The sequence below is a fragment of the Oncorhynchus mykiss genome, chromosome 5 (assembly GCF_057628025.1).
Source record: "Oncorhynchus mykiss isolate SJ-2025 chromosome 5, ASM5762802v1, whole genome shotgun sequence".
Classification (NCBI taxonomy): Eukaryota; Metazoa; Chordata; class Actinopteri; order Salmoniformes; family Salmonidae; genus Oncorhynchus; species Oncorhynchus mykiss.
In genome coordinates, this window is record NC_143026.1 from 97,924,794 (window position 1) to 97,947,035 (window position 22,242).

The 22,242-nt window shown below is 46.0% G+C and overlaps 1 protein-coding gene across 8 annotated transcripts in view; it reads left to right on the plus strand.

The window, feature by feature from the left end:
* The first annotated feature begins 18,272 nt into the window (after nt 1-18,272).
* The window catches only part of shroom2a (shroom family member 2a), an 87,201-nt gene continuing 83,231 nt past the window's right edge, over nt 18,273-22,242 (plus strand). For 3 of the 8 annotated variants that reach the window (XM_036979028.2, XM_090236548.1, XM_090236550.1), the window contains exons 1-2: nt 18,273-18,368; nt 19,425-19,646. In XM_036979028.2, coding sequence (XP_036834923.2) covers nt 19,446-19,646 — 201 coding nt within the window. In that variant the 5' untranslated portion in view covers nt 18,273-18,368; nt 19,425-19,445. Of the gene's footprint in view, nt 18,537-19,424; nt 19,647-22,242 lie in introns of all 8 variants that reach the window. The other 5 variants (XR_016496404.1, XM_036979027.2, XM_090236547.1 and 2 more) reach the window with 2 other exon arrangements.

The window sequence follows — 22,242 nt, forward strand, 5'->3', positions numbered from 1 at the left end:
GGGCACTTTGAATACCGGGTTCTTCCTTTCGGCCTCGCTAACGCTCCAGCTGTCTTTCAGGCATTAGTCAATGATGTCCTGAGAGACATGCTGAACATCTTTGTTTTCGTTTACCTTGACGATATCCTGATTTTTTCACCGTCACTCCAGATTCATGTTCAGCACGTTCGACGTGTCCTCCAGCGCCTTTTAGAGAATTGTCTTTTTGTGAAGGCTGAGAAGTGCACTTTTCATGCCTCCTCCGTCACATTTCTCGGTTCTGTTATTTCCGCTGAAGGCATTAAGATGGATCCCGCTAAGGTCCAAGCTGTCATTGATTGGCCCGTCCCTAAGTCACGCGTCGAGCTGCAGCGCTTTCTCGGCTTCGCGAACTTCTATCGTCGTTTCATCCGTAATTTCGGTCAGGTGGCAGCTCCTCTCACAGCCCTTACTTCTGTCAAGACGTGCTTTAAGTGGTCCGTTTCCGCCCAGGGAGCTTTTGATCTCCTCAAGAATCGTTTTACATCCGCTCCTATCCTTGTTACACCTGACGTCTCTAGACAGTTCGTTGTCGAGGTTGACGCGTCAGAGGTGGGAGTGGGAGCCATCCTTTCTCAGCGCTCCCTCTCTGACGACAAGGTCCACCCATGCGCGTATTTTTCTCATCGCCTGTCGCCGTCGGAACGTAACTATGATGTGGGTAACCGCGAACTGCTCGCCATCCGGTTAGCCCTAGGCGAATGGCGACAGTGGTTGGAGGGGGCGACCGTTCCTTTTGTCGTTTGGACTGACCATAGGAACCTTGAGTACATCCGTTCTGCCAAACGACTTAATGCGCGTCAGGCGCGTTGGGCGCTGTTTTTCGCTCGTTTCGAGTTCGTGATTTCTTATCGTCCGGGCTCTAAGAACACCAAGCCTGATGCTTTGTCTCGTCTCTTCAGTTCTTCAGTAGCCTCCACTGACCCCGAGGGGATTCTCCCTGAGGGGCGTGTTGTTGGGTTGACTGTCTGGGGAATTGAGAGGCAGGTAAAGCAAGCACTCACTCAAACTCCGTCGCCGCGCGCTTGTCCTAGGAACCTTCTTTTCGTTCCCGTTCCTACTCGTCTGGCCGTTCTTCAGTGGGCTCACTCTGCCAAGTTAGCCGGCCACCCTGGCGTTCGGGGTACGCTTGCTTCCATTCGCCAGCGTTTCTGGTGGCCCACCCGGGAGCATGACACGCGTCGTTTCGTGGCTGCTTGTTCGGTCTGCGCGCAGACTAAGTCCGGTAACTCTCCTCCTGCCGGCCGTCTCAGGCCGCTTCCTATTCCCTCTCGACCGTGGTCTCACATCGCCTTAGATTTTGTCACCGGACTGCCTTCGTCAGCGGGGAAGACTGTTATTCTTACGGTTGTCGATAGGTTCTCTAAGGCGGCTCATTTCATTCCCCTTGCTAAGCTTCCTTCTGCTAAAGAGACGGCACAAATCATCATCGAGAATGTTTTCAGAATTCATGGCCTTCCGTCAGACGTCGTTTCGGACAGAGGTCCGCAATTCACGTCTCAATTTTGGAGGGAGTTTTGCCGTTTGATTGGGGCTTCCGTCAGTCTCTCTTCCGGCTTTCACCCCCAGTCTAACGGTCAAGCAGAACGGGCCAATCAGACTATTGGTCGCATCTTACGCAGTCTTTCTTTTCGCAACCCTGCGTCTTGGTCAGAACAGCTCCCCTGGGCAGAATACGCCCACAACTCGCTTCCTTCGTCTGCGACCGGGCTATCTCCTTTTCAGAGTAGCCTCGGGTACCAGCCTCCGTTGTTCTCATCTCAGTTCGCCGAGTCCAGCGTCCCCTCCGCTCAGGCTTTTGTCCAACGTTGCGAGCGCACCTGGAAGAGGGTCAGGTCTGCACTTTGCCGTTATAGGGCGCAGACTGTGAGAGCTGCTAATAAGCGTAGAACTAAGAGCCCTAGATATTGTCGCGGTCAGAGAGTTTGGCTCTCCACTCAGAACCTTCCCCTTAAGACGGCTTCTCGCAAGTTGACCCCGCGGTTCATTGGTCCATTCCGTATCTCTCAGGTCATTAATCCTGTCGCAGTGCGACTTCTTCTTCCGCGATATCTTCGTCGCGTCCACCCGGTCTTCCATGTCTCCTGTGTTAAGCCCGTTCTTCGCGCCCCCGCTCGTCTTCCCCCCCCCCCCCCCCCCATCCTTGTCGAGGGCGCACCTATCTACAGGGTCCGTAAAATCTTGGACATGCGTCCTCGGGGCCGTGGTCATCAGTACCTAGTTGACTGGGAGGGGTACGGTCCTGAGGAGAGGAGTTGGGTTCCCTCTCGGGACGTGCTGGACCGTGCGCTGATTGATGATTTCCTCCGTTGCCGCCAGGTTTCCTCCTCGAGTGCGCCAGGAGGCGCTCGGTGAGTGGGGGGGTACTGTCATGTACTGTCATGTTGTCTTGTCTCTGTCCTTTCCCTTCACCCTGTCTCCCTCTGCTGGTCGTGTTAGGTTACCTTTTCTCCCCCAATTTCCACCAGCTGTGCCTTGTCTCCTCCTAACCACCTCGTCACCCCGTTTCCCACCTGTTCCCTTTTTCCCTCTGATTAGGTCCCTATATCTCTCTCTGTTTCTGCTCCTGTCCTTGTCGGATTCTTGTTTGTTTGTGTCATTCATGCCTGAACCAGACTGTCGTCATGTTTGCTGTAACCTTGTCCTGTCCTGTCGGAATCTGCCGGTCCATCTGAGCCTACCTATGTTTGGTAATTAAAGAAGCTCTGTTTAAGTTGATTCGCTTTTGGGTCCTCATTCACGCACCGTAACATATTTCCTGACTGATGTCTTGAGATGTTGCTTCAATATATCCACATAATTTTCCTGCCTCATGATGCCATCCATTTTGTGAAGTGCACCAGTCCCTCCTGCAGCAAAGCACCCCCACAACATAATGCTGCCGCCCCCGTGCTTCACGGATGGGATGGTGTTCTTCGGCTTGCAAGCCTCCCCCCTTTTCCTCCAAACATAACAATGGTCATTATGGCCTAAAAGTTCTATTTTTGTTTCATCAGACCAGAGGACATTTCTCCAAAAAGTATGATCTTTGTCCCTATGTGCAGTTGCAAACCGTAGTCTGGCTTTTTTATGGCGGTTTTAGAGCAATAGCTTCTTCCTTGCTGAGCGGCCTTTCAGGTTATGTCGATATAGAACTTGTTTTACTGTGGATATAGATACTTTTGTACCTGTTTCCTCCAGCATCTTCACAAGGTCCTTTGCTGTTGTTCTGGGATTGATTTGCACTTTTTGCACCAAAGTACGTTCATCTCTAGGAGACAGAACGATGACGCCTGCATGGTCCCATGGTGTTTATACTTGCGTACTATCGCTTGTACAGATGAACGTGGTACCTTCAGGCGTTTGGAAATTGCTCCCAAGGATGAACCAGACTTATGGAGGTCTACAAAAACAAAATTCTGAGGTCTTTTGATTTTCACATGATGTCAAGCATAGAGTCACTGAGTTTGAAGGTAGGCCTTGAAATACATCCACAGATACACCTCCAATTGACTCAAATGATGTCAATTAGCCTATCAGAAGCTTCTAAAGCCATTAAATCATTTTCTTGAATTTTCCAAGATGTTTAAAGGCACAGTCAACCTAAGTGTATGTAAACTTCCGACTTCAACTGTCAGTCAACCTAAATGTCTGTCCCTAGCAGCACTGAACACAAACAAAGAGCCTTGTGACATGTTTATACCTCTGTATAAGTATTGCCTGATGGCACCCTATGGCACCCTATTCCCTATATAGTGGGGCCCTGATCCCTACATTCCCTATGGGCCCTGATCCCTACGTCCCCTATGGGCCCTGTTCCCTATGGGCTCTGATCCCTTTATTCCCTATGGGCTCTGATCCCTATATTCCCTATGGGCCCTGATCCCTATGTTCCCTATGGGCTCTGATCCATATATTCCCTATGGGCCCTGGTCCCTATGTTCCCTATGGGCCCTGATCCCTATGTTTCCTATGGGCTCTGATTCCTATGTTCTCTATGGGCCCTGTTCCCTATGGGCCCTGATCCCTATATTCCCTATGGGCCCTGTTCCCTATGGGCCCTGATCCCTATATTCCCTATGGGCCCTGTTCCCTATTGGCTCTGATTCCTATGTTCCCTATGGGCCCTGATCCCTACGTCCCCTATGGGCCCTGATCCCTACGCCCCCTGGTCCCTATGTTCCCTATGGGCCCTGATCCCTATGGGCCATGATCCCTATGTTCCCTATGGGCTCTGATCCCTATTTTCCCTATGGGCCCTGATCCCTATATTCCCTATGGGCCCTGATCCCTATGTTCCCTATGGGCCCTGATCCCTATGTTCACTATGGGCTTTGATCCCTATATTCCCTATGGGCCCTGTTCCCTATGGGCCCTGATCCCTCTGTTCCCTATGGGCCCTGATCCCTATGTTCACTATGGGCCCTGCTCCCTATGGGCCCTGATCCCTATATTCCCTATGGGCCATGATCCCTATATTCCCTATGGGCCCTGTTCCCTATATTCCCTATGGGCCCTGTTCCCTATGGGCCCTGATCCCTATATTCCCTATGGGCCCTGATCCCGATGTTCCCTATGGGCCCTGATCCCTATTTTCCCTATGGGCCCTGATCCCTATGTTCCCTATGGGCTTTGATCCCTATATTCCCTATGGGCCCTGTTCCCTATATTCCCTATGGGCCCTGTTCCCTATATTCCCTATGGGCCCTGATCCCTATATTCCCTATGGGCCCTGTTCCCTATATTCCCTATGGGCCCTGTTCCCTATGGGCCCTGTTCCCTATTGGCTCTGATTCCTATGTTCCCTATGGGCCCTGATCCCTACGTCCCCTATGGGCCCTGATCCCTACGCCCCCTGGTCCCTATGTTCCCTATGGGCCCTGATCCCTATGGGCCATGATCCCTATGTTCCCTATGGGCTCTGATCCCTATGTTCCCTATGGGCCCTGATCCCTATATTCTCTATGGGCCCTGATCCCTATATTCCCTATGGGCCCTGTTTCATATGGGCCCTGATCCCTATATTCCCTATGGGCCATGATCCCTATATTCCCTATGGGCCATGATCCCTATATTCCCCATGGGCCCTGTTCCCTATATTCCCTATGGGCCCTGTTCCCTATGGGCCCTGATCCCTATATTCCCTATGGACCCTGATCGCTTTATTCCCTTTGGGCTTTGATCCCTATATTCCCTATTGGCCCTGATCCCTATATTCCCTATGGGCCCTGATCCCTATGTTCCCTATGGGCTTTGATCCCTATATTCCCTATGGGCCCTGTTCCCTATATTCCCTATGGGCCCTGTTCCCTATATTCCCTATGGGCCCTGTTCCCTATGGGCCCTGATCCCTATATTCCATATGGGCCCTGATCCCTATTTTCCCTATGGGCCCTGATTCCTATATTCCCTATGGGCCCTGATCCCTATGTTCCTTATGTGCCCTGTTCCCTATATTCCCTATGGGCCCTGTTCCCTATATTCCATATGGGCCCTGTTCCCTATATTCCCTATGGGCCCTGTTCCCTATATTCCCTATGGGCCCTGATCCCTATGTTCCCTATGGGCCCTGATCCCTATGTTCCCTATGGGCCCTGGTCAACAGTAGTGCACTATATGGTGAATAGGGTGCCATTTGGGATGCATATTGTTATTGTTTATCATGATGAGAGGACATATGCCAGAGGCTTCTTCCCTCCATGATTCTAAAGCAGGGTTCCCCAACTAGCGCCCCGCGGGTCATTTTATTTGGGTCCTACTGTAGTGCACTATAAACAGATTAGGGTGCCATTTGGGACGTAGCCCGCGTTATACTGTACTCACCTGTACTGTGTGTTAAACAAGTTGAGGTGTATATTGAACTGTGTGATGACAGACTGAACCAGAACATCCAACCTCACATGACTGACACTCCAAAGTTACCTTCCCTTCAATGAAGTGTTCCAGTTTCAAAGGAAGCGCCTCTTAACTGTACTGTAGGTACAAATTGTAGCAACCTTAATGCCTTTCCCCATGTTGTCTTTCAGGACTGCGCTGCACGTGTGTGATCCAACCATAGAAATAGAAACAAAACAAACACACATTTTAATTGTGTTAATGTTACATTTACATTTTATGTTTGCCCACTCTCTTTCCTTGTAATTAATAATTGTGAATATGTCAACGATGCAGTTGCATTGGGGAGTTTGGAAAATGTTTATGATAGATTGTACTGTATGTCAGTGTCATCATTCATTCATGTGACTGTCATCAAAATAAAATACAATAACATACGATGATGACCGACAGTAAACAGAATGTTTGTAATATCAGCTACTTAGTGGTCAGAACTGTCAGCATAAGCTTTAATAAAATTATACTTCCTACAATGTTCTTACTTCAATAATCATTTCCATGTAGATTACATTGCTTATTGTCAAGCCAAACAATTTTGCATGACAATGAGTTGGCAAGATTGAACAAACAGACTGGCCCTGTTTCAATAGACTCAACTAGTCTATTGATCTGTAGCATTGAGTTCAGACAGTCTATTGATCTGTAGCATTGAGTTCAGTCAGACAGTCTATTGATCTGTAGCAGTGAGTTCAGTCAGACAGTCTATTGATCTGTAGCATTGAGTTAAGTCAGAGAGACAGTATTGATCTGTAGCATTGAGTTCAGTCAGACAGTCTATTGATCTGTAGCAGTGAGTTCAGTCAGACAGTCTATTGATCTGTAGCATTGAGTTAAGTCAGAGAGACAGTATTGATCTGTAGCATTGAGTTCAGTCAGACGGACAGTCTATAGTCTGTTTAGCAGTGAGTTCACTCAGTCTATTGATCTATCGTAGTGAGTTCAGACAGTCTATTGATCTGTAGCAGTGAGTTCAGTCAGACAGTCTATTGATCTGTAGTAGAGAGGACTGGCAGTCTATTGATCTGTAGCATTGAGTTCAGTCAGACAGTCTATTGATCTGTAGCAGTGAGTTCAGTCAGACAGTCTATTGATCTGTAGCATTGAGTTAAGTCAGAGAGACAGTATTGATCTGTAGCATTGAGTTCAGTCAGACAGTCTATTGATCTGTAGCAGTGAGTTCAGTCAGACAGTCTATTGATCTGTAGCATTGAGTTAAGTCAGAGAGACAGTATTGATCTGTAGCATTGAGTTCAGTCAGACGGACAGTATTGATCTGTAGCATTGAGTTCAGACAGTCTATTGATCTGTAGCAGTGAGTTCAGTCAGACAGTCTATTGATCTGTAGCAGTGAGTTCAGACAGTCTATTGATCTGTAGTAGTGAGTTCAGACAGTCTATTGATCTGTAGCAGTGAGTTCAGACAGTCTATTGATCTGTAGTAGAGAGTTCAGACAATCTATTAATCTGTAGCAGTGAGTTCAGTCAGACAGTCTATTGATCTGTAGTAGTGAGTTCAGACAGTCTTGATCTGTAGTAGTGAGTTCAGTCAGACAGTATTGATCTGTAGCAGTGAGTTCAGACAGTCTATTGATCTGTAGCATTAAGTTCAGTCAGAGAGACAGTGTTGATCTGTAGCATTGAGTTCAGTCAGACGGACAGTCTATAGTCTGTGTAGCAGTGAGTTCACTCAGTCTATTGATCTATCGTAGTGAGTTCAGACAGTCTATTGATCTGTAGCAGTGAGTTCAGTCAGACAGTCTATTGATCTGTAGTAGAGAGGACTGGCAGTCTATTGATCTGTAGCAGTGAGTTCAGTCAGACAGTCTATTGATCTGTAGTAGAGAGGACTGGCAGTCTATTGATCTGTAGTAGTGAGTTCAGTCAGACAGTCTATTGATCTGTAGCAGTGAGTTCAGACAGTCTATTGATCTGTAGTAGTGAGTTCCGTCAGACAGTTTATTGATCTGTAGCAGTGAGTTCAGACACTCTATTGATCTGTAGTAGTGAGTTCAGTCAGACAGTCTATTGATCTGTAGCAGTGAGTTCAGTCAGACAGTCTATTGATCTGTAGTAGTGAGTTCAGACAGTCTATTGATCTGTAGTAGTGAGTTCAGACAGTCTATTGATCTGTAGTAGTGAGTTCCGTCAGACAGTTTATTGATCTGTAGCAGTGAGTTCAGACACTATTGATCTGTAGTAGTGAGTTTAGTCAGACAGTCTATTGATCTGTAGCAGTGAGTTCAGTCAGACAGTCTATTGATCTGTAGTAGTGAGTTCAGACAGTCTATTGATCTGTAGTAGTGAGTTCCGTCAGACAGTCTATTGATCTGTACCAGTGAGTTCAGACAGACGCGGAGTCCTGCTCTCTCTGTACTCAGCAGGAATGTGAGCTGATTTGTTCCACTCTGCGCCAACATTTACCTGCAGAATACAGACACAAGTCCTCATAGACATCCATGTATGTGATGCTTCCGGTGACGCTGCAAGGCTGCGACTCGGCTCTCAAACAAGACAGTGCTTCCCGTGTGTTTCAAATCAAAATCAAACTACATTTTATTCGTCACATGTGCCGAATACAACAGGTGTACCTTACATTGAAATGCTTATTTATGAGCCCTAATGAACAATGCAGTTTAAAAAAAATACAGATAAGAATAAGAGATAACAGTAACAAGTAATTAAAGAGCAGCAGTAAAATAACAATAGTGAGGCAATATACAGGGGGTTACCAAAACAGAGTCAATTTGCGGGGGCACCGGTTAGTTGAGGTAGTATGCACGTGTAGGTAGAGTTATTAAAGTGACTATGCATAGATGACAACAGAGAGTAGCAGCAGTGTAAAAAAAGGGGGGGGGGCAATGCAAATAGTCTGGGTAGACATTTGACTAGATGTTCAGGAGTCTCATGGCTTGGGGGTAGAAGCTGTTAAAACCTTTTGAGGATCTGAGGACCCATGCCAAATCTTTTCAGTCTCCTGAGGGGGAATAGGTTATGTCGTGCCCTCTTCACGACTGTCTCGGTCTTAGTTTGTTTGTGATGTGGACACCAAGGAACTTGAAGCTCTCAGGCTGCTCCACTGCAGCCCGTCGATGAGAATGGGGGCGTGCTCGGTCCTCTTTTTCCTAATAGTCCACAATCATCTCCTTTTTCTTGATCACATTGAGGGAGAGGTTGTTATCCTGGCACCACACGGCCAGGTCTCTGACCTCCTCCCTATAGGCTGTCTAATCGTTGTCGGTGATTAGGCCTACCACTGTTGTGTCATCGGCTAATTTAGTGATGGTGTTGGAGTCGTGCCTGGCCGTGGCAGTCATGAGTGAACAGGGAGTACAGGAGGGGACTGAGCACGCACCCCTGAGGGGCCCCTGTGTTGAGGATCAGCGTGGCGGATGTGTTGCTACCTACCCTCACCACCTGGGGGCGGCCCGTCAGAAGTCCAAGATCCAGTTTCAGAGGGAGGTAATTAGTCCCAGGGTTCTTAGCTTTTTGATGAGCTTTGAGGGCACTATGGTGTTGAACGCTGAGCTGTTGTCAATGAATAGCATTCTCACATAGGTGTTCCTTTTGTCCAGGTGGGAACAGGCAGTGTGGAGTACAATAGATTTTGCATCTGTGCATCTGTTGGGGCGGTATGCAAATTTGAGTGGGTCTAGGGTTTCTGGGATGATGGTGTTGATGTGAGCCATGACCAGCCTTTCAAAGCACGTCATGGCTACAGACGTGAGTGCTATGGGTCGGTAGTCATTTAGGCAGGTTACCTTAGTGTTCTTGGGCACAGGCACTATGGTGGTCTGCTTAAAACATGTTGGTATTACAGACTCAGAAATTAAAAATTACAGAAATGTTCCATACGCACAAAAAGCGTATTTCTCTGTAAAATTTGTTGACATCCCTGTTAGTGAACATTTCTCCTTTGCCAAGATAATCCATCCACCTGACAGGTGTGGCATATCAATAAGATGATTTAACAGCATGATCATTACACAGGTGCACCTTGTGCTGGGGACAATAAACAGCCACTCTAAAATGTGCAGTTTTGTCTCACAACACAATGCCACAGATGTCTCAAGTTGAGGGAGTGTACAATTGGCATGCTGACTGCAGAAATGTCCTCCAGAGCTGTTGCCAAAGAATGTATGTGGACACCTGCTCATCAAAATCTTATTCCAAAATCATGGGCATTAATATGGAGTTGGTCCCCCATTTTGCTGCTATAACAGCCTCCATTCTTCTGGGGAAGGCTTTCCACTAGATGTTGGAACATTGCTGTGGGGACTTGCTTCCATTCAGCCACAAGAGCATTAGTGAGGTCGGGCATTGATGCTGGGTGATTAGGGCTGGCTCGCAGTTGGCGATCCAATTCATCCCAAAGTTTTCGAATGGGTTGAGGTATTTGTATTTATTATGTATTATGTATTATTATATATTTATTAGTTCCTGTCAAGGCAGCAGCTACTCTTCCTGGGGTTTATTATGGATCCCCATTAGTTCCTGTCAAGGCAGCAGCTACTCTTCCTGGGGTTTATTATGGATCCCCATTAGTTCCTCTCAAGGCAGCAACTATTCTTCCTTGGGTTTATTATGGATCCCCATTAGTTCCTGTCAAGGCAGCAGCTACTCTTCCTTGGGTTTATTATGGATCCCCATTAGTTCCTGTCAAGTTAGCAGCTACTCTTCCTTGGGTTTATTATGGATCCCCATTAGTTCCTGCCAAGTTAGCAGCTACTCTTCCTTGGGTTTATTATGGATCCCCATTAGTTCCTGCCAAGTTAGCAGCTACTCTTCCTTGGGTTTATTATGGATCCCCATTAGTTCCTGTCAAGGCAGCAGCTACTCTTCCTGGGGTTTATTATGGATCCCCATTAGTTCCTGTCAAGGCAGCAGCTACTCTTCCTAGGGTTTATTATGGATACCCATTAGTTCCTGTCAAGGCAGCAGCTACTCTTCCTTGGGTTTATTATGGATCCCCATTAGTTCCTGTCAAGGCAGCAGCTATTCTTCCTGGGGTTTATTATGGATCCCCATTAGTTCCTGTCAAGTCAGCAGCTACTCTTCCTTGGGTTTATTATGGATCCCCATTAGTTCCTGTCAAGGCAGCAGCTACTCTTCCTGGGGTTTATTATGGATCCCCATTAGTTCCTGTCAAGTCAGCAGCTACTCTTCCTTGGGTTTATTATGGATCCCCATTAGTTCCTGTCAAGGCAGCAGCTACTCTTCCTGGGGTTTATTATGGATCCCCATTAGTTCCTGTCAAGTCAGCAGCTACTCTTCCTGGGGTTTATTATGGATCCCCATTAGTTCCTGTCAAGTCAGCAGCTACTCTTCCTGGGGTTTATTATGGATCCCCATTAGTTCCTGTCAAGTCAGCAGCTACTCTTCCTGGGGTTTATTATGGATCCCCATTAGTTCCTGACAAGGCAGCAGCTACTCTTCCTGGGGTTTATTATGGATCCCCATTAGTTCTGTCAAGGCAGCAGCTACTCTTCCTGGGGTTTATTATGGATCCCCATTAGTTCCTGTCAAGGCAGCAGCTAATGTTCTTGGGGTCCAACATAATTAAGGCATTTTATACAATTTTAAAAACATTACAATACATTCACAGATTTCACAACACACTGTCTGCCCTCAGGCCCCTACTCCACCAATACCACATATTTTATTTTTTTATTTTACCTTTATTTAACCAGGCAAGTCAGTTAAGAACACATTCTTATTTTCAATGACGGCCTAGGAACAGTGGGTTAACTGCCTGTTCAGGGGCAGTATCTACAGTACTAAATCCATGTGTATGTGTGTGTATAGTGCGTATGATATCATGTGTATGCATGTCTGTGCCTATGTTTGTCTCTCTTCACAGTCCCCGCTGTTCCATAAGGTGAATTTTTATGTTTTTTAAAATCTAATTTTACTGTTTGCATCAGTTACTTGATGTGGAATAGATTTCCATGTAGTCATGGCTCTATGTAGTACTGTGTGCCTCCCATAGTCTGTTTCGGACTTGGGGACTGTGAAGAGACCTCTTGTGGCATGTCTTGTGGGGTATGCATGGGCTGTGCGCCAGTAGTTCAAACAGACAGCTTGGTGCGTTCAACATGTCCATACCTCTCATAAATAAAAGTAGTGATGAAGTAAATCTCTCCTCCTCTTTGAGCCAGGAGAGATTTACATATTATTAATGTTAGCTCTCTGTGTACATCCAAGGGCCAGCCGTGCTGCCCAGTTCTGAGCCCTTTTTTGTCCCTTTTTGTGGCACCTGACCACACGACTGGTCAGTTGCCACGACAGCAGTCCAGTTGTGACCAAACTAGAGGCTGTAGGACCTGCCTTGTTGATAGAGTTAAGGCAGAGCAGTGCTTTATTATGGACAGACTTCTCCCCATCTTAGCTACTGTTGTATCAATATGTTTTGACCATGACAGTTTACAATCCAGGGTTACTCCACGCAGGTTAGTCACATCAACTTGCTCAATTTCCACGTTATTTATTACAATATTTAGTGGAGGTTTAGGGTTTAGTGAATGACTAACTTATTCCTTGTGTAAGAATATTTTAAGATAATACACAACGCAGAGTACTAACGGTCAATAGGGAATTAACGATCAATGGAAATAGTTGGTTTTCAGTTCAACATCTGTTTAGAATATGTGTAGGAATGTCAGTCCTGGACTCATGGCTACGTGTGCCACATTGTCATTGGTCTGAATCATCTGTACATTGAGCCTGAAATAGGATACTTGTTATTTGGCCATTGGCCCAATTTAACTGCAAGGACTTCTAATTGGTCAACCACAGGCTAGTGTGGGGGTTATAAATTACCCCCGGTTACTTTGTTCTGTGGAGAAAGTCACTGAGGTATGTGTTGTTGAATAATAACATCAATCAATCAAATGTATTTATAAAGCATTTCTTACATCAGTAGATGTCACAGAGCTATACAGAAACCCAGCCTAAAACCCCAAACAGCAAGCAATGCAGATGTAGAAGCACGGTGGCTAGGAAAAACTCCCTAGAAAGGCAGGAACCCAGGAAGAAACCTAGAGAGGAACCACGCTCTGAGGGGTGGCCGGTCCTCTTCTGGCTGTGCCGGGTGGAGAGTATAACAGAACATGGCCAAGATGTTCATAGATGACCAGCAGGGTCAAATAATAATAATTGCAATGGTTGAAGAGGGTGCAACAAGTCAGCACCTCAGGAGTAAATGTCAGTTAGCTTTTCATAGCCGATCATTGAGAGTATCTCTACCACTCCTTCTGTCTTTAGAGAGTTGAAAACAGCAGGTTTGGGACAGGTAGCACGTCCGGTGAACAGGTCAGTGTTCCATAGCCGTAGGCAGAACGGTTGAAACTGGAGCAGCAGCACGACCAGGTGGACTGGGGACAGCAAGGAGTCATCATGCCAGGTAATCTTGAGGCATGGTCCTAGGGCTCAGGTCCTCCGAGAGAGAGAAAGAGAGAGAGAATTAGAGAGAGCATACTCAAATTCACACAGGACACCGGATAAGGCAGGAGAAGTACTCCAGATATAACAAACTGACCCTGGCCCCCCGACACATAAACTACTGCAGCATAAATACTGGAGGCTGAAACAGGAGGGGTCAGGAGACACTGTGGCCCCATCCGATGATGCCCCAGACAGGGCCAACCAGGCAGGATATAACCCCACCCACTTTGCCAAAGCACAGCCCGAGTATAGCCCACGAAGATCTACCCCACTGCACGAACCCGAGGGGGGCGCCAACCCGGACAGGAAGATCACGTCAGTGACTCAACCCACTCAGTGACGCACCCCTCCTAGGGACAGCATGGAAGAGCACCAGTAAGCCAGTGACTCAGCCCCCGTAATAGGGTTAGAGGCATAAAGCTGTCCCAACAGCAGAACTTTATTTTCAGCACCATGGAGTGAATCCTTACCACTGCTACACCTGGTTATCAGCGGAGCCTTGTCTGGCTGCAAAACAGCTAATTCAGCCTCATTTACTGCCTCTTTAAAAAAAACATAGCTGATATGGTTGACTTGCTTAAACAAATGTGGTTTCTACTGACAAGTGAGATGTACAAACTATGGCATAAGGGAACGACGAGCTTATAAGAGGCAATCCGTGGCCTCCGAAGTGGTGCAGTGGTCTAAGGCACAGCATCTATAGCCTGGGCTTTTGATCCCAGGCTGTGTCATTACCGGCCATGACCGGGAGTCCCATAGGGCAGCGCACAATTGGCCAAGTGTCGTCCGGGTTAGGGAGGGTTATGGGAGGGTTTGGCCGGAGGGCCTTAACTTGACTCATCGCGCTCTAGCGACTCCTTGTGGCGGTCCTGGCGCATGCAGGCTGACTTCGGTCGTCAGTTGAATAGTGTTTCCTCTGACACATTGGTGCATCTGGCTTCCGGGTTAAGCGAGTGGGTGTTAAGAAGCGCGGTTTAGCGGGTCATGTTTCGGAGGATGCATGACTTGACCTTTGCCTCTCCCGAGCCTGTTGCAGTGATGAAACAAGATCGTAATCACGAAATTGGGGAGAAAAAGGGGGTAAAAATAAAAAATCTGTAATTTCGATTAAGACATTAATAAGCAAGCTAGGACGGACGTAGTCAATATGATTATTTGTTCAGCACTTTTGAAATGTACAGTGACAGAATTCAGAACATGGGCCTTTCTTACGGTATTCTGCCTGTACACCAAGTCAGAACCGTAGGATAAATAAAGGGGGCATATAAGCAGACAATGAAAGCTCTTACACTATTCAATGATTACATTTCTCTAAAACAGGCTATAGGCTATATGTGCACCACCAAGTCAGAACAGTAGGCTAAGTTATGAGGGGGATAGCGAGCAAATTATTACTGTGAGGCACAAGGGCTACTAACAGCTTACTACACAACATACACTTAGAGTTACTTAGCTACAGTATGCATATCTCCCTGGCATATTACGTAATTTATGTAGCAGCATACAAGACATTTTTGGACTCACCTTATTGTGCTGTGCTCACTTGAACAGGAAGGTGGCGCTGTGATCCTTCTTGTGGGCAAATTTTGTCATAAAACTTTGTCATCAAAGTCTGGCATTCTCTGGATTTATGGTGCTTTCAAGACAACTGGGAACTTTGAAAAAAAACAAGGTTGAATCATGGCGTCAGTGATCTTCAGGTCGGAGTTCTAGAAAGAGGCCTGTGTTCCCGACTTGGAATGCCGAGTTGGATGGCTTTTCTAAACGTATTTTCCCAGTCGGAGCTAGTTATTTTCAGAGTTCCCATTTTTCTTGAACTCACTGAAGTCTGAGATTTTCCAGTTGTTTTGAATGTGGCAGAAGTCATGCTGGATTGACAGCATGGCCAATGTATTCAACCTTTTCTGGCCCATGGCATGTGAATATTCATCCTTTTAAGCTTTCAAGACAAAGGAGCTGATCGTGGACTACAGGAAAAGGCGGGCCGAACAGGCCCCCATTAACTTCGACGGGGCTGTAATGGACCGGGTCGAGAGTTTCAAGTTCCTTGGTGTCCACATCACCAACAAACTATCATGGTCCAAACACAACAAGACAGTTGTGAAGAGGGCACCACAACACCTTTTCCCCTCAGAAGACTGAAAAGATTTGGCATGGGTCCCCAGATCCTCAAAATCATCAGATCCTACAGCTGCACCATCGAGAGGATCCTGACCGGTTGCATCATCGCCTGATATGGCAGCTGCTCGGCATCTGACCGTGAGGCGCTACAGAGGGTAGTGCGTATGGCCCAGTGCATCACTGGAGCCAAGCATCCTGCCATCCAGTACCTTTATAATAGGCGTGTCAGAGGAAAGCCACAAAAATTGTCAGATACTCCTGTCACCCTGGTCATAGACTGTTTTCTCTGATACGCACGGCAAGCGGTACCGATGAGCCAAGTCTAGGACCAAAAGGCTCCTTAACAGCTTCTACCCCCAAGCCATAAGACTGCTAAACAATTAATCAAATGGCCTCCGGACTATTTACACAGACGCCCCCCCCCCCCCCCCTACATTTGTTTTGTATACTGCTGCTACTCACTGTTTATTATCTATGTATAGTCACTTCACCCCTACATGCACAAATTACCTCGACTAACCTGTACCCCCCCACTCGGTACCAGTACCCCCTGTATGTAGCCTCGTTATTGTTATGTTATTGTGTTACTTTTTATTATTTTATACTTAAGTTTATTTGGTAAATAACTTAACTCTTAACTCTTCTTGAACTGCACTGTCGGTTAAGGGCTTGTAAGTAAGCATTTCACGGTAAAGGCGTACACTTGTCGTATTCGGCACGTGACAAATACAGTTGGATTTGATAGCAGGCTAGTGATTGCTTTGCAACACTTGCAGTTAGCCACTGAGTCCTTCCAAACCACAAATTGTTGAATTTGCGATTTCCAACTTGTTGTGTAATATTTATATCCAATGGCCGATGAGCACCGATACGTTTTATCTATAATTTCTCTTCATATGACAAGGATTGAAAAGGATTTGCCAGTAGATTGTAGATGTGATTCATGATGATGACTGATTGTCTAGCTTGCTAACTAAGATTTTGAATGTATGATGTTGACATGATCAGTCCCATCAAAGCTACAGTAGATATAACGTGATAACATTTTATATGTGGCCAATGACCTTGGGCCTTCTTGGATGGGCACTTCTAAATCTCATGAGTGGCAGAACACTCATGTGTCCTCATGAGTGGCAGAACACTGAGCCAATCACGGCGCAACTAGGGAACATTACCAGCCCCTACGCTCTGTATTTTCCTCTGGCTGCCCCACCACCAGAGAAAGCACTGAGCTAGGCTGAAACACCTGCATTTTGGAGCTGCCTTACTCAAGAAAGCAAAGAGACCATGTTTGTATATATATGTTTTTACATTGTTTGAAAACTGATATGTGACACAAATGAAATCACAAATGAAATGTTATTTGTCACATACACATGGTTAGCAGATGTTAATGCGAGTGTAGCGAAATGCTTGTGCTTCTAGTTCTGACCATGCAGTAATAACCAACAAGTAATCTAACCCAACAATTTCACAACAACTACCCTATACACACAAGTGTAAAGGAATGAATAAGAATATGTACATAAAGATATCTGAATGAGTGATGGTACAGAACGGCATAGGCAAGATGCAGTAGATGGTATAGAGTCCAGTATATACATATGAGATGAGAAATGTAGGGTATGTAAACATTATATAAAGTGGCATTGTTTAAAGTGGCTAGTGATACATTCATTTATTTTTCATTATTAAAGTGGCTAGAGATGAGTCAGTATGTTGGCAGCAGCCACTCAATATTAGTGATGGCTGTTTAACAGTCTGATGGCCTTGAGATAGAAGCTGTTTTTCAGTCTCTCGGTCCCAGCTTTGATGCACATATTAATGGCAAAATAACATGCTAAACAGGTGGGGCTCAAATGACGTGTCGCCCTGAATGATGGGTCGCCACTGGTCTATGCACACTCACTAGACTCTACCTACACACTCACATATACTTACACTGACACTCCAACACACACACACATACGCTGCTGCTACTGCTAAATTGATTATCTGTCCTGATAACCTTGTGACTATTACCCCTACCTACACGTACATATTACGACGTGGTACCCCAGCACATTGACTCGGTACCGCTACTCCTTGATTATACCCTCATTATTATCTATTGTGTTTCTATTTCCTTACTTTTTAAGTCTCCAATGTTGGGAAAGGGCTAGTAGCATTTCACTGTAAAGTCTAAATGAGTCCAAAAACGTGATGTGATTGATTTTGATGATATACCAAAAATCACCAAAACGGGTTTGCCCTGCCCACTTCAAGCTGGCGAGCTCTATAGACTAAAGTCTATAGTATCTACTCGATAGCACGTAAACTCTATGTGCATAAACTACTGTCATCCTTTTCGAGGTAAAGTTACATGTCTACAACACCAGGTGGTGCTGTTGTAGTATATGTCAGAGGCTCGTTGGCAATTTGGAAGATCAACCTAGAGTCACTGGTAGACGTAACTTAGTAAAAGTACATTTTCCCAAATTATTTACTAAGTTACGTTTCGTATTGTATGTATTAATTTGTGGTTGTCCATCAGACATTTCGTATGATATGTTGCGAATTACAATTTAAATTATATTTGCAAGCATGCTAGCAGATATCCATAGACTTCCAGCTATTGCGCTAATGCTAGTTAGTTTTGCGAGCCAATACTATCTCTAACTTCCTTCATACTGGACAGAGACTTAAAATGGTATCCATAAATGCATCTTTCCTGGGGACGTAGATAAAGGCCTCATTGCCAAAATCCTGAAGTATGCCTTCAACGTATCATACTCATTGACGTGCCTTGGATTTACGTTTACGATGTTATGTCTAGTCTATGACAGCAGGCTGCAGCTGTCCAAATCCCAGGTTGCTGTGTAATCCATTGCATCCACAGGTTAATAAACTAGCATGCTAGCTAGTCTCTTGGAAAAGGTGGGTCGCTTGAAAACGATTTGTTAACTAGATAATTACACGTATGTCCATTAATTGGCAGAAGACAAGTGACGAATATTATGAAGAATGCATAACTTTGAAAGCTGTGCTCATCGACAAAAGCAAACCAGGCAAGATCGGGTCATTTTCAACACATTGAATTCCCAGGTAGCTAACGTTGGAAACTAAATTTAACACTATCGAGTTTAAACCTCTGCGATTAATTACTCTAGCAAACAGTTCATGCCTGAATGTTTAATTTATTTAAGTCAAGTGTAATGCTTTATTGAATTTATATACCGGTTTCCAGAAAGTCCCAGGTATTTCCATGTGTTTGGAAAAATATCTAATCGACTGCTAGTTTGGAGCTAGCCTAGCAAACATTAACTAGCTTGACGTGCGTGAGACTTCACGAGTTTGTTGTTTGTGAACAATATGATCTTAGCTGACTAGTTAAATATTACATTAACGTATTTTTAGATAACTAACTAGATACAACTTTGCCTGTTCATGTGATAACTTATTAGAGTGACTCACAAAGCAGGGGTCCTACTCTATTTGGATGAGTTATTTAGCTAATGTTAGTTCAACCCTGTATGCTGACAACATGTTTTAAGTCTCAACTAAGAGCATTACGCCTCATGCCCACCAGATTCATCAAACTGTTTGCGTTCCGGCGGAAGTCCTTCGTTGTCAATGGATCAGTCCGAAACGCTACGCTGGGGATGCCGCACTAGGTTTCGGTGCATTCTGCGTGCCGCATGAGTCAAATATTTTCCACTCCTGCTTTGCTTTATAGAACGGTGGTACAAACGGAAGTACACACACATACTCCAACAAGTTGAAAAGCGACGCAGGTGCATCAACTACAAAAATGTGAGCTAGACATATGGCCAAATAAATCGCAGATGTATCTGGTGGACATCGGGCGTTACAGTCTGGAGTGTGATCAGGAGAAGGCATAGTGATGTAGTAAAAATGTTTGTTTTTTTCAGTTATCAAGAAAAAGCTTTATTTTTTTCTGTTATTGAAAACTGACCTCTGTCTTTTATCAAGTGAGGTGTTTTTCTAAGCTCCATGGACACCATGGATAGTAGGAGTGAGCCCCGGTATTCTGATGGCGATCACAACCATTGGCTGATGGAGAGACCGGAAGACATGGATCAGAGGAGCCGGGAGGGGTGGCGGCTGGTAGATGTCCTGCTCTCCGGGGGTGCTCCATGGGGATTCACACTCAAAGGAGGCAGAGAGCACCGAGAACCACTGCTCATCACAAAGGTAATTCAGGAGACAGTCTGCTCTAATAAAAATACATATTTACTACCATGCAAGAAAGGCCCTCTTCCAAGTCTGAGTTGTGAAATATCAGAGGACATTAATATGGTACACTCTTTACTGTTTTATGTTCCTGATAACTTTGACAAATGTTTCCTGTTGTAGAAGAAAGTGTGCTTGTCTTAACAGGGTTGATGGATTTGCCTGTCAGTCTGAAGGAGTATATTCAGTAGGTCATGTGTACACGAGCCTCTTTGCCCCAGGAGACCTGTACTTGGTCTGTCGCAGCTGAAGGTGACATCCCGTACTCCAAAAACATATTTAACAGCCCTCTGTTTGACCCATTTCTGAGAAACTTCCTGTCACCAAAGCCAAATCTATAAACCGGAATGTCTTACCAGTCGTTAGGGGCCATACAATGTGTGAACTATGGTAAAAATACATGTTTAAATCTACATTTTTCTAAGCTCACCACTTAGTTCCCATACGCCCTCGCGAGATTACTGCGTGATCCCAGATGGCAGAGCACCTTTAGGAAGATATGGTTAGAATTCGGTAAACTCTGGAGAAGTTGTATTTAAACATTTATTTTCACACATTGTATGGCCCGTACTGACTGGTAAGACATTCCGGTTTATAGATTTGGCTTTGGTGACGGGAGGTTTCTCAGAAAAGGGTCAAACAGAGGGCTGTTAAATATGTTGTTGGAGTACGGGATGTCACCTTCAGCTGCGACAGACCAAGTACAGGTCTCCTGGAGCAAAGATACTAGTGGAGGTTTGACCTCTCACAGCAGAAAGACTAGTGGAGGTTTGACCTCTCACAGCAGAAAGACTAGTGGAGGTTTGACCTCTCACACAGCAGAAAGACACTAGTGGAGGTTTGACCTCTCACACAGCAGAAAGACACTAGTGGAGGTTTGACCTCTCACACAGCAGAAAGACACTAGTGGAGGTTTGACCTCTCACACAGCAGAAAGACACTAGTGGAGGTTTGACCTCTCACACAGCAGAAAGACACTAGTGGAGGTTTGACCTCTCACACAGCAGAAAGACACTAGTGGAGGTTTGACCTCTCACACAGCAGAAAGACACTAGTGGAGGTTTGACCTCTCACACAGCAGAAAGACTAGTGGAGGCTTGACCTCTCACACAGCAGAAAGACTAGTGGAGGCTTGACCTCTCACACAGCAGAAAGACTAGTGGAGGCTTGACCTCTCACACAGCAGAAAGACTAGTGGAGGCTTGACCTCTCACACAGCAGAAAGACTAGTGGAGGCTTGACCCCTCACACAGCAGAAAGGCTAGTGGAGGCTTGACCCCTCACACAGCAGAAAGGCTAGTGGAGGCTTGACCTCTCACACAGCAGAAAGACTAGTGGAGGCTTGACCTCTCACACAGCAGAAAGACTAGTGGAGGCTTGACCTCTCACACATGTTCCTCTAACTGGAACCCTTCCCCCTGTGGCTGAGTCCTAAATGATACTGTACCTTATTCCCTTTATAGTGCACAACTTTTTTACTATTTGGGACGTACCCTCAGTTTCCCCTCACTGGAACCTGCCCCTCGCCCTTCCTGAATCATCACCCCCACCACCCTCCCTCTCACAGATGTTACACATTCCACGTTCCAACCCAGAGAGGCCCGGTACTGTAACTCAGGGCTGTTTTACTGTAACGGGTACTGTAACTCGGGGCTGTTGTACTGTAACGGGTACTGTAACTCGGGGCTGTTGTACTGTAACGGGTACTGTAACTCGGGGCTGTTTTACTGTAACGGTACTGTAACTCGAGGCTGTTGTACTGTAACGGGTACTGTAACTCGGGGCTGTTTTACTGTAACGGGTACTGTAACTCGGGGCTGTTTTACTGTAACGGGTACTGTAACTCGGGGCTGTTGTACTGTAACGGGTACTGTAACTCGGGGCTGTTTTACTGTAACGGGTACTGTAACTCGGGGCTGTTTTACTGTAACGGGTACTGTAACTCGGGGCTGTTGTACTGTAACTCGGGGCTGTTGTACTGTAACAGTACTGTAACTCGGGGCTGTTTTACTGTAACGGGTACTGTAACTCGGGGCTGTTGTAGTGTAATTCGGGGCTGTTGTACTGTAACGGTACTGTAACTCGGGGCTGTTGTACTGTAACGGTACTGTAACTCGGGGCTGTTGTACTGTAACTCGGGGCTGTTGTACTGTAACGGTACTGTAACTCGGGGCTGTTGTACTGTAACGGTACTGTAACTCGGGGCTGTTGTACTGTAACGGTACTGTAACTCGGGGCTGTTGTACTGTAACGGTACTGTAACTCGGGGCTGTTGTACTGTAACGGTACTGTAACTCGGGGCTGTTGTACTGTAACTCGGGGCTGTTGTACTGTAACGGTACTGTAACTCGGGGCTGTTGTACTGTAACGGGTACTGTAACTCGGGGCTGTTGTACTGTAACGGGTACTGTAACTCGGGGCTGTTGTACTGTAACGGGTACTGTAACTCGGGGCTGTTGTGCTGTAACTCGGGGCTGTTGTGCTGTAACTCGGGGCTGTTGTACTGTAACTCGGGGCTGTTGTACTGTAACGGTACTGTAACTCGGGGCTGTTGTAC